Raw genomic sequence first — 12,974 nt, 5'->3', positions numbered from 1 at the left:
ACTATCTATTGCGTCCACCTACTAAGAGCATCATCTACTCTGATGCTGCTAAGTACATGCGCCGCTCCACTAGTTGTTCTCTGCTCCCTGCTGCCTACATAGCTTGATGCTACAACTCAGATACGTCGCTCCACTCATCAAATTCTTTATTCTTGTCTGTACATAGTCCTATAAAAAGAGTCCTTGTAATACATTTTTAATTAATGAGAACAGAGCATATTTTCAATATTGTCTTCTTCAACGTGGTATCAAGAGCCCTAAAGGACTAAACGTCCATGGCCTTCACATCTGATTCTTCTTCTTCTTCTTCCACCCATCCCCCACCCAAATCTCTCTCACACCATTTCTGTCAAGCTCACCCCTGAAAACTATTTGCTATGGAAGGTCCAACTTGTACCTTACCTTCTTGTCCACCACCCAAACCACTGCTCGACAAAACCATAACTCCAAATCCTAAATATGAAATCTGGCTGCAGCAAGATCAACTAGTAATGTCAGCCCTCATTTCCTCCCTTTCCGAACCACTAATAGGTCAAGTGGTTGGCTGTCCCTCTGCTCGAGCAGTTTGGCACTCTCTTGAGTCAAATTTTGCGTCTGTTTCACAAGCTAGAGTCATGCAAACCCAGTTGTAGTTAGCTTCCCTCAAGAAAGGAGTTGATTCCATCTCCACCTATTTTCTACGTGCCAAAACCTTAGCTGACACTATGGCCTCTGTTGGCCGCCCCTACCTCTAGCGGAATTTGTTCCCTACCTACTCCCTGGTCTAGGATTAGAGTATGATGCCATTGTATCCTCTGTTACAACCCGTCTAGAGCCTATTACCCCTGAGGAGTTACTTGGGCATTTGTTGGCCCATGAAGCTCGGTTACTCCACCATTCGGATACTAGTTTATTTACAAATGTTGCATCCGCTAACTTTACAGCCAAATCTCATTACCCTCAATGAGGTCGTGGCCAGTATCATGGTTGTAATACCACTCGGGGGTGTGGTGGTAGTGGTCGATATAATCCAAATCGATCTCATGGTGGTTTTTCAGGTAATAATGGTCCAAATAATTCATCTTTTGCTGATAATTGCCTCATTTGTTAGGTGTGCAACAGGCAAGGTCATTCTACTCTAACCTGCCTTTATCGATTCAACCAAGCATACACTGCTTCTCCCACTGCAACAACAAACTTCACTAACTACATTTCAAATATAAGCTAGTATCCAAACACAGCTGCAACCCATCACATTACAAGTGACCTTGACAAATTGAACTTGCAAGCTGCTGCATATCATGGAGATGACCAACTGCGTGTTGGTGATGGTTCTACCATCCCCATTTCCCACATTGGTTCAGGCTCTCTTCCCATTTCACATTCTGATTTTCTTTTAAATAAAATTCTTTGTGTTCCATCATTTCAGAAAAATCTCATTTCCGTTAGACAAGTTTGTATCGACAATAATGTCTATTTTGAATTTTTCTCTAATTCCTTTTCTGTCAAGGATTGCAAATTGGGGACCCTTCTACTCCACGGGACAACAAATAATGGACTGTATAGCTTTTCATCACCTTCCATTCTACCTCATGCACTAACCAGCTCCATTTCCTCATGGCATTCACGCCTAGGCCATCCATTTTATAGCAACATGGCTTATCATATGATCCTACTCAGCTTCCTTTATTTTGCAATGCTTGCGCACAAGCAAAATCCCATCGACTTCCCGCTTATGCTAGGCCACATAAATTTGTTAAACCTTTTCAGTTAATATTTTTAGATTTATGGGGACCTTCCCCTTATGTATCAGTTGATGGCTATCAATATTATGTTTCTTTCGTTGATGACTTTTCTCATTTTACTTAGATTTTTCCTTTGAAATCAAAGTCTCAAGCATGTGATGTTTTCCTTAAATTTAAAGCTCATGTTGAACTCCAATTTAACACCAAAATCCAGCAATTCCAATTCGATTGGGGAGGTGAATTTTGGCCTTTTTCTAATTATCTCTCAACTTGTGGAATTTTGCAACGTATAACATGTCCCCACACTCATACACAAAATGGCATTGTTGAACGAAAACACCGTCATATAGTTGACACGGGTTCAGCTCTCCTTGCACATGCATCGGTTTCTTTGAAATTTTGGTCTCATACCATCATTCATGTAGTTTATTTAATCAATATTTTACCATCCCCTTCTATGGATAAATCATCTCCTTTCTTACTTCTGCATCAAAAGGAACCAAATTACAAGTCCCTTAAGTCCTTCAGTTGTGAATGTTGGCCTCTCACCACTTCCTATAACAAACACAAGTTTGACTACCAAGTTGTGTCTAGTGTTTTTCTGGGTCTAAGTCCTCATCACAAAGGGTATGTGTGTTATCACATCCCAATAGGTCGCATTTACGTGTCCAAAGATGTAAAGTTCAATGAAATGCTTTACCCGTTTGCTCACATTTCTTTACCCAAGCCAGTCACGAAACCCACCCACATAGCTTTACCATTATTCAACATTCCTCCACAACCTCCATCTTCACAATCCTCTTCCTCCATTTTTGGACCTCATCCCTCTGTTACTCATGAATCATCAACTTCACAAAGTTCTTCTTCTCTAGACTTGCAGCAACCTGCACCTTCAATAGTCACTCGGTCACGCACTAGTTCACTCCGTCCATGGCAATTTCATGATGGTACCATTAGATGGCTTCCACCAAGTGCACTTCTCACAGACACCACATCCATCCCTGAAACTCCTTCTTGCCTCTATTGCTCAACAATACAAGGAATGGCGTGATGCCATGTCAAAAGAATTCAATGCACTACTTGCAAACAATACATGGTCCTTAGTTCCAGCCAACCAAGCTTCTAACACCGTGACTTGCAAATGGGTGTTTCGCACAAAGAGTTTAGCTGACGACACTATTGTGCAACGGAAGGCTCGCTTAGTCGCCAAGGGATTTTTACAACAATTTGGAATTGACTTCAATGAGACCTTTAGCCCAGTTGTTAAGACAACAACAGTTCACCTTGTGATTGCACTTGTTGTTTCCAAAGGATGGACTATTCGGCAATATAATGTCCAAAATGCATTTTTGCATAGACCCTTACAAGAGAGACAGTATTTATGTCTCAACCCCCTGGCTTCACTAACCCTCAATTTCCCTCTCATGTATGCAGGTTGACTAAGGCAATTTACGAACTTCGGCAATCACCTCGTGCGTGGTACTCACGCCTCAATTGTCGTTTAGTTGATCTTGGGTTCACTATCTCCACAGCTGATTCATCTTTATTTGTTTGCAACAATGGTGCCACCCATTTGTTTGTTCTTGTATATGTTGATGATCTATTAGTCACTGGTTCCTCACAACAGGCCATACAACTCCTCATTAAAGCTCTCTGTGTTGATTTCCCAATCACCGACCTTGGTAAATTGCATTGCTTCCTTGGTGTCAAAGCTTCCTACACTCCCAGTGGTCTGATTCTCACCCAACAAAAGTATATACTTGACTTGCTCAGTAAAACAAATATTCTCCTTGCCAAGCCCGTAAAATCCCCCATGTCCACCTCTAAGAAGTTAAGTGCTTTCACTGGAAATATTTTTTGAAAATCCCACTCTATACCATAGCACAGTAGGATCACTTCAGTATTTGTCTTTCACCAAACCAGATTTGGCTTTTGCTGTGAGCAAAGTATGCCAATTCATGCATATACCCCGAGTCCCTCATTGGCAAGCCGTAAAATGAATTTTATGGTACCTCAAACATACTTCCCAGGTTGGCTTACAAATTTCTCCCTCTCCCACAACAAATCTTGTGGCCTTTGCAGACTTCGATTGGGCTAGATGTCCAGACAATCGATGATCTACCAGTGGGTACTGTGTCTTCCTTGGTAGCAATCTCCAACCGTAGCACACTCGTCCACCGAAGCTGAATTCAAGGCTGTCGCCAATGCAATTGCAAAAATAGTATGGCTACAACATTTATGCCGTGATCTTGATGTTAATTTATCCACTACACCATTGCTTTACTGTGATAACTTAGGTGCCACTTACCTGTCTTCCAACCTTGTTTTCCATGCTAGAACTAAGCATGTGGAAATTGATTTTCACATTGTTAGAGATAGGGTCCTTAACAAGTCATTAAATGTTGTCTTCATTTCTGGAAAGGACCAGCTTGCAGATATACTCACCAAACCCTTATAAGCAGCTCCTTTTCTTAGTCTAAGTTCAAGTCTTCATCTTCAACATAGGCCACTCAACTTGAGGGGGGATGTTAAGGATCAAATTCTTGCTGCAACCACTAACAGAGGAATCACGTAAATGATTGTCATGCACGGTACTGCTATCTGCACTATCTACTGCGTCCACCTACTGAGAGCATCATCTACTCTGCTGCTACTATGTACATGTGCCGCTCCACTAGTTGTTCTCTACTCCCTGATGCATACATAGCTTGCTGCTACAACTCTGATACGACGCTCCACTCATCAAATTCCTTATTCTTGTCTGTACATAGTCCTATAAGAGGAGTCCTTGTAATATATTTTAAATTAATGAGAACAAAGCATATTTTTAATATTGTCTTCTTCAACACTCGGTAAGGCATCAGCGAACCTCAAAATACGCCACACGTGGCCAGCCCCTCCACGTCGACTCCCCATGCACAGAAAGTGTCGACCACCACGTTTAGAGCACCACCACATTCAAGAGAAGCTGATGAGCCTCCACCGCAGCTCTGCCAGCCTCAGATCCATCGCACACAGGTTTCTTCATGTTCTTACAAAGCTTTTGTCTTCATTGATCTCAGTCCCGTCTCCATTCGCGTTGTCCCTGCCTCCATCTTGCGCGGCGTACCTTTCCCCCACGGTAAGCCTTGAGCTCTCTGTCACATGGCTCCATGGCAGATGGTTTTAGGCAAACTTTGATTTTTCACATGGGCTTTTGTTGTCAGGCTGGACTTGGATCCACGTGGGCTTTGCTTTTAAGTTGGGCTTACTCCTAAGTTTAGTTTGTGTTTTTACAACGGGCTTAACTCATGTGTTGGGCTCGATTTAACTGTTATGGGAATTATTTTAAGTTAGGGCCTGGTTTACTTGTTGTTAGCTCAGAAACCCTTTATTTTACAGAAGCTTCATTTTCCCTTCATAAAAATAATTAAGGGGTTTGAATTATATTATTTAGTATCAATTTTACAATTATATTTCAGTAGTATATAGTAAGTGGTTAATTTTTATTTTAAACACTTTAAGTTCAATGTCTATTGTATGAAATGAATTTCTACTATTTACTATATTAGATTCTGATATAATTATGCTATTAAAATTGTAAATTGAAAATAAAGATTTATGTTAAGAATATTTAAATGATATTAGTATTTTTTAGATTTTTTTAAAATTGAATAATTATATTAATCATAAGAAAAGTAAACCTATTTTAAGAATTGAAATTTTCATGACTTATTTTAACAAAGTTGAATAAATACCTAATTATTTTACTAAGTCATAATTTGAAATGAAAATATGTTACTACTATTTAATTAATTAGTATTCATTTTTTTATGAAATAGAATATTTATTTAATTATTCTTCATGATAGGTAATTAATTAAGTAGAATATTACGACATATCTTTTAAAAACATTAGTAACATTTCATCTTAACGGTCCAAATATAAAATTTTGGGCCTATGGCCTAACTAAAATTCCAAGCCTTTCTCAATAAATATTAATCATGGGCACATTCATCATTGCTTATTAAACCTAATTTAGGTCCAATTAGATTATCCTCATTAAATCTTTAGTAATTTTGGTCGGAGTGTTACATCCTCCCCCATAAAAAAAGATTTTGTCCTCATAATCTACTTAGCTGACTACAGTTAATCCCCGCACAATAGTAAACAAAATCTCCTCAAAGCCATCCATTCAAGCCTCGTGAGTACTATAGTTTATCTCAAATCCCTAAAATTTCCTCTCTTGTTTTTTCCAAGATTCCAAAAAGCACTTCATCATCTTGGACTTATGTGTCCTAGATCACCCATGTAAACACCCAGGCCCAGCCCGAGTCAACTTTTTAAATATATTTTTGGATTTATGAGTATGAAAAATCCAATTGAGTGTTCAAATAATTTTAGAATAGGCGACGGGCCTAAAAATTTATGTTGGCAAAGTATGGATTTTATTGGACTTGATAATTAGGCTAAAATAAAGTATTGACCAAGTGGGCCTAAATAATTAAAATTTGGCCCAAGAAATTCTCCTAATGGCCCGAAGATATTATTGGGCAATGGATTTGTTTTGAAAACGAAAATTATGGCCTAGTTTAGTTATTAAGTCCAAGCACATGAGTGTGTCAAATTTCAAGCATTATAGGATTACAATTTTAGAGTACCATTCATATTTAAATTCCTAAACCCGTTCCACATCTAAAGCACTTAGTTCCTATAAATTATGGACCATAATCTAGGGTTTTTAGCTATACGTCTATCCCCTTCATGCATAACAAATGTTTTTTCAAGCCCTAGAGATGCCGTCAATTTCCTCAAATCACGCCGCCCCTTCTACATAAGTTTTCATCAAGCATGACGCGGCCACCACAACACTAAGCATGCACATCCCCACGTGTCCAGGAAACAAGCACGGCAACATATAAGTGGCTCTCTTTCATAGTCACAACAACAAACTTGTACCGCCTTCCACGTCCAACACAAGCCAAGGTTGCCCAGCTAGAGACACCACGTCGCTGCCACCTTGGAGAGCCAACAACCACCATGAAAACAACCGAGCTACAGCCTTGGATCACATCGTTAGCACCGCTGCCTCTACTACACCACCGTGGGATAGACCCATTGCCAAAGCTCCTTCACGTGGCTGCCACCCCTCCCTTCAGCCACCAAGGTTGCACAACACGGCAACCCTTTTATCATAAAACCATACCCATCACCAACACCAAATGGAAATCACTGCACACGGCCCCAACCCGTGCACGAAAGCCCATGTTTCTTGCACCAAAAACAGAGCAAGTTATGTGTTCTCAGCCTTGATACTTTCCCGCAAAATTGCTCACCACCCTCATGCACTTCATCAACAACAGAGGATGTTGGAAACCAAGACTCCACGGTCAGACTACAACCCCCACCGCTTGGTCGTCTTTCTCCTCTCAGTAAGCTAGGTCACTCCGAACCTTCCCACTGCTTCTCGCTCTGTCTCTCTTTCTCTCACGTTATCGCCCTCTCTTAGTGCTCTGTCGCCGCACCGGCACCTTCGACCTCCACCCAGCCCCTGCTCCGTCGTGCGCCTCCCTCTCTCTCGGTAAAATTTTTCTTCCTCCCGAAGTCAAGTCATTTTCTCGGGTGTTCTTCTTTCTCTAGAAACAATTGTATTGTTTTCTTGTTTCTTCAGAAACAACAAGTATATGCCTTGGAATCTTTGAAAAATAACGTTTAGATAGCTTTAAATATTTTGGTCATATCATCCCTAGTGTTTACAGAAATGCCATCAAGCCATTTGGCCATTGATCATTCGTAAAGCACCTCGAACCCTTTTAAATATTTTTACATTTTTGCCCTAATAGGAAAGCCTTGGTAGAATGAGGGTTGGGCTTGACTTTTTAAAAAATTTGGATATGTATTTTAAGTTGGGCTTGTTTACGTACTGGTTTCTTTTTGGAGTGGGTTATGTTAAATTATTACAAAGTTAACATGTATGTTATTGGGGTGGACTCGGGATCTAGATTATTTTGGGCTGAGTAATATTTTTTTACTATTTCATTTTGGTTGTGTTAGATTTTCTGTCATGACTGGTGATTGAGTTGAAATTAGGTTAAGTAAATTAAGTGGGTATTGATGGATTTGGGAAATTATGGCATTTTAGAATTATGAGAATTGTTGGATATTGAGGAATTAAAATAGGTTAATTTTTAGCATTTCAGGTTTAAATATTGAGATACGTGTTTGATAAAAAATTTATGAAAATTACGTGATTATTTTATAGGTGACGATTTATAGTTGTTCGGCATTTTTGAGAAAAATTTCTAAAAAGCTAAGAAGTTTAGGTAAGCTGGATTCCTATACTAGATTTTGCATCAAAAAAATGAACTGAGATCAATTTTGGAGAATATGCATATTTTGTTACGAAAAGAAATTTGAAACAACTTCAGTTATTTGTTCGGCATTATTCATGAAATTCTATATAAGAATAAAGTATTTTTTGACATAACTGGTGTAGACATGAGCTATTTTGACATTTTATTTCTAAACTGTGCAAAAGATAGAGAATATAAAATTTGTGCATAAATTATATTTTTGTCATTTGATTCTGTTCTATTCTAAAAATGTTATGTACTCTGATATGATATGATGTAATTTCTACAACCTCTGGCATGACATTCTATTTATGTTCCGTTCTGACCTTACCACGGGTGTAAAAATGTAGCCTCTGTTTGGGTTGGTACCAACTTTTCTATTCTGGTGTACCCACTTTGGAAACAAAATAGTTTTCTACGTGATCTTTCATATGTGCGCACTCGGGACTCTGAGAATAATAAGGGGAAGATTCATATTCTGTTTCTGCTCAATTGGTCGTCAAGGTTTGTATAACCCTACCACGGGGGTTAAATATGAAATTTTGTTCTAATGTGATGTTTCAGTTATGTTGTGCCAAAGAAATTTTAGATAAGAATATTTCTGAACTTTCGCTCTGATATTTTTGGTAACATGTTCTGATTTTGATTATGAAAGCAAAAGTTCTGATTCTGCATTTTGAAAGTAAATGTTTTGATCTGCATTCTGGATTCTATAAATGCTCATGTTTACATACTACTATATGTTCTCTACTTACTGAGTTGTTGATAACTCGCCCCTTATCTCTACAATACTTTTTAGATGATTTGAATATTTCATTTGAGGATCAAGATTTTGGAGCATGGGTGAAATGAGTTATGCATAGTGGATTAAGTATAGAAGGTTTATATGAGTATTGAGGAATTTTATTCAGTAAATTTGTTGTGCTCTGATGATGTATATGTTGGGAATTTGACGTTTATATTAAGAATTTTTGTATTACAAGTTATTATTTGAAGTAGTTGAGTTAAAACAGTGAGATCTATGTGTAGTTGAGAGATTGAAGTTTATATACGTACTGTAATATATGATTTTTTAAGTGAAATGTAGTATTTATCCGAACCCATCCAGGACCGGGGCGTTACAGCTGGTATCAAAGCTAAAGTTTAAGATTCTGCAGACTATAACTTATGAAGTTTTGGATATATGTGGGTTTAGGAAGTAACTCCAGATTTAAGGTGTAGAAATTTGAGGACTAAGAGATGATGATGTGGGTATTTAAGGTTTGAGATATCTATGGACTTGAGGAAATAAGTTTCAGATTTGAGGTGTAGACATTTCTTGACTATAAGAGATGATATGTGGAAATTTAAGATTTGAGATCCTCTACATTTTATTGATTGAGTTTTTGGAAATTTGAGGTTTTAGATTTTGCATATTTTTAAGGAACTGATTTTTATGACATTTGAGATTTTAGTTCAAGTAGGCGTAATTCTATGGATTGGTTAAATGGGGGGTTTAGTTAATTTCATATGTACGTAAGTGTGATACAATGTGTTTAGGACTATAAGTTGTTAGAGTGCGTAGCAGACGCATGGTTTTTGATAATATGAAGGTTTGAGAGTTTATTTTCCATTAGCATGAAGTTATTATATTATGTGGAGAATTCAAAATTTATTATTAGGTTTTTAATTACATTGTTGAGGTTTATATTTTAGACCTGATTTAGACCTTTGAGGTGTATGATAAGCAATACAATAAGCACAAATGTGTATGTCTAGGGGAAATATGAGAGGCATCGAGCTTCAATGAGATTCAATTTTGTGTCGTATATTCTGGTAACACTTTTTTTTTCTTACAACGGGGCAAACGTGCCTTGCATGTAGAGCCCTTACTAGTTAAAATTTTTTTTAAAAAAAAAAAAAGCCTCATACTTTTACATTGTTGAGGTTTATATTTTAGACTTGATTTAGACCTTTGAGGTGTACAATAAGCAATACAATAAGCACCAATGTGTATGTCTAGGGAAAATATGAGAGACATCGGGCTTCGATGAGATTCGATTCTATGTCGCATATTCTGGTAACACTTTTTTTTTTTTTCTTACAATCGGGCAAATGTGCCTTGCATGTAGAGCCCTTACTAGTTAAAAAAATAAAAATAAAAATAAAAATAAAAAAAAGCCTCGTACTTTTGAATGGTTAATTGTCTTAGGCCACAATTTGTGTTGAGCCACCTAGCTTATCACATATACCTAAATTGCTATGAAAAACTAAGGTTGTGACTTAAAGTGTAGTTAATGATGAAATCCTGATCAGTACAGATTATATGTTATCAGCATTTTTGGCGAAATCCTAGTTATGATTTGGCTAATTGTGGGGGACGTACTAAAGCGAAGTTCTCTTAACCTGGCCATCTTCTTAATTAATTATGATCATTTGCAAATATTATGCTGCTTAATTAAGCCAAATAAAGGAAATGAGCAAATGATATAATTGGGTTAAAAGTATCGGATTCATGTCATTAATATTCCTATTAATGATGATGATAATGACAATAATATAAATAATTATTATTATTATAATAATAGCAGCAAAGCATGGTTACAGAGGATCTGGACGACAGATGATGATCGGTTCTCAAGTGTTCCTGCATGCAGTATATTGCTAGCTGCGATTATTTTGGAAGGATTCTATTACATCATATGTAAGTAACTGAAAAAATTATAGAGGTAGATTTTGTACGTGCATGCAAGCTGCTTTAATGGCCGCTAACCCTAGCTAATTGGTGACCGGCTTTGTTCAGAAACTGATCAACAATTCTCTTACTCGGCGTAGCCACAAGATCTTTCCAAGCACCCTCAGCTTCTTTACCTTGTTTTCTGAACACTTCTGTAGCATCAAGCCGATGCATATCCCATCCCTTCACATCCTTAAGTCGATGAATCTTTTCCTGTTGCCGACGTGCTAACTGGCAAGTATTTTCCTTCATTTCACTTAATCCTTTTCGAAAAAGCTTTTTGCGAGTTTCTTTTTCTAAATGGGGTTCAGTTCTGAAATACTGATCAAATTCAGGAACCCCAATTGACCTAAAAATCCCCTTTGAATAATCCACATTGGGATCAAACATCTTTCTCAGCTCCTCTTCCATGCCATTTTCTACCATCTGATCAACCCTAATGGATAAAAATGATTGATGCTCAGCCAAGGACACATCCACCCAGAGGAAGCAACAATCATACTTTGACCGGAATTTATATTCCTCGCCATCGATCAGGGCCTCGATGTAGGTGTTGGAGCCTCCGACAATGATCGGAAGCCGGCCCCGGCTCAGGATTGATTCAATGGAAACTAAGGCCATTTCACAAAACCTTTCCACTGCAAAATCTGCATAAGGGTCTAGTATACCCAGCAGATGGTGAGGAACCTCACATTGCTCTGCCTCAGTGACTTTGTTGGTGACGATATCAAGTCCCTCGTACACTTGCATCTTGTCGGAGTTTATTAATTCTGCCTCGTAACATTTAGCAAGATACATGGATAGTTTTGACTTTCCGGTTCCAGTTGCTCCCATGATAATCACTACCTTTTCTCTGTGTTTTTGAGGGACGTTGTTGACTTCCACTTTCTTCTGCCCACCTGCTAACATATCAAGACTTGGGTAGTTTTTCTTGGCTTGGAGCTTAGAAATTCCATTAACATGTACCTATTTGCGAGGAGAAACAAAAATGATTATCAGTAACAAAATATATATAGAATCTAATAATAAAGATGATCATTAGTCTGTAAAGATAAAAATGTCTCTGCATTCTTTACTCAAAAACAATGGCAGAAGTACTAAAAAACCAGGAGAGAAAGGTTTCTCATGAGTAGCATACCATTGGAGTACAAAAACCATACATGGTTCTCTTTAGCTTATGATCAGATCGACGTACGCTTAGTTTCAAGGTTTGAAGCTGACTGGCCGTAAGATCAGTGCAATGAGGCTACTTTCCAACAACAAATTTATAGATTTTCTTTCTCGTAAGGATTAATGAACCTAGTTATGATTTTAGGTATGATTACGTCAAGTGAATCCAAAAGATTTATAATAATCTAAATAAGAATATTTCGTTGTTAAGAATGCACGAATTAGTTTCCAAAACTACAATTAAAAAAGTTAATGGTGTCTAAGATACATGAACTTAGATATATTAATTTAGGTATGGAGTATTAATTAAGAAAATCTAGAGGATCTTAGTAATCTGGATATTAATGGTGTCATTAATTAAGAATACGTGCTCTTATTTTTCAAAAATAACATTATCGAATTAGTTTTTTTCCAATTTTGTTGGCATATATATGTAAAAGGCTGTAGTACTGCATGCTATCAAATTTGTAATTTGAATAGAGAAAATGGGTAATCTCTATTTGAATTGATTTGCAATTTTATACCACAAAATATAGTAATTAACTATAAAAGATCAGGATGCAGTATTAATCTTTAGATCAGTCCTTCCAATATATTAACATATATTAAAACTTTAATGATATTTGAGATACGCACATCGATCATGAATTACGACATGATTAAATGTAATAGAACTCATTTCATATGCTCATCTCTCCTACTCTAAGTGGATATATATATATATATATATGAACATACAATACTTTTTTTCGGAAAGAAAAAAAGGATAAAGGAATAGGCGCCGCACATTACGATATATAGGAGAATGCTCAGATTCGTGATCTATTATGGACACAAATCGCATGATCTGCCCCATCAAATTGGCTATAAATTCCGATATTATTTCATTTATTAAACCTATATGTGTACCGAATTTAATTGGCTTGTTCATTTCCATTCAAGTATTTTATTGCTTAAGATACACTTGATTGTTCTATACATGAACAATATTGTCAAATTCAAATGAGATGTATTACAGTTATAAAGAAATTT

General features: G+C 37.2%; 1 protein-coding gene across 1 annotated transcript; it reads right to left on the bottom strand.

The window, feature by feature from the left end:
- Positions 1 to 10,658: 10,658 nt before the first annotated feature.
- Positions 10,659 to 11,953, bottom strand: LOC109008655 (adenylate isopentenyltransferase 3, chloroplastic-like). The gene is made up of 2 exons (XM_018988840.2): positions 11,911 to 11,953; positions 10,659 to 11,738 (listed from the first exon to the last, which is right to left on the bottom strand). Exons 1-2 carry the CDS (start codon positions 11,932 to 11,934, stop codon positions 10,794 to 10,796), a joined length of 969 nt encoding a protein of 322 aa, XP_018844385.2. The 5' UTR covers positions 11,935 to 11,953; the 3' UTR covers positions 10,659 to 10,793.
- Between the last annotated feature and the right edge of the window lie 1,021 nt (positions 11,954 to 12,974).

Source organism: Juglans regia, chromosome 8, assembly GCF_001411555.2.
Source record: "Juglans regia cultivar Chandler chromosome 8, Walnut 2.0, whole genome shotgun sequence".
Classification (NCBI taxonomy): Eukaryota; Viridiplantae; Streptophyta; class Magnoliopsida; order Fagales; family Juglandaceae; genus Juglans; species Juglans regia.
The sequence above is the reverse complement of the archived record's forward strand: the minus strand, read 5'-3'. Positions and strand labels throughout refer to the sequence as shown.

Coding starts and splice junctions, on each gene's coding strand:
- LOC109008655 (XM_018988840.2), bottom strand. CDS start 11,934: ATGTATGGTTTTTGTACTCCAATG. Junction 11,739..11,910: donor ATGGTTTTTGTACTCCAATG/GTATGCTACTCA, acceptor CCTCGCAAATAG/GTACATGTTAATGGAATTTC.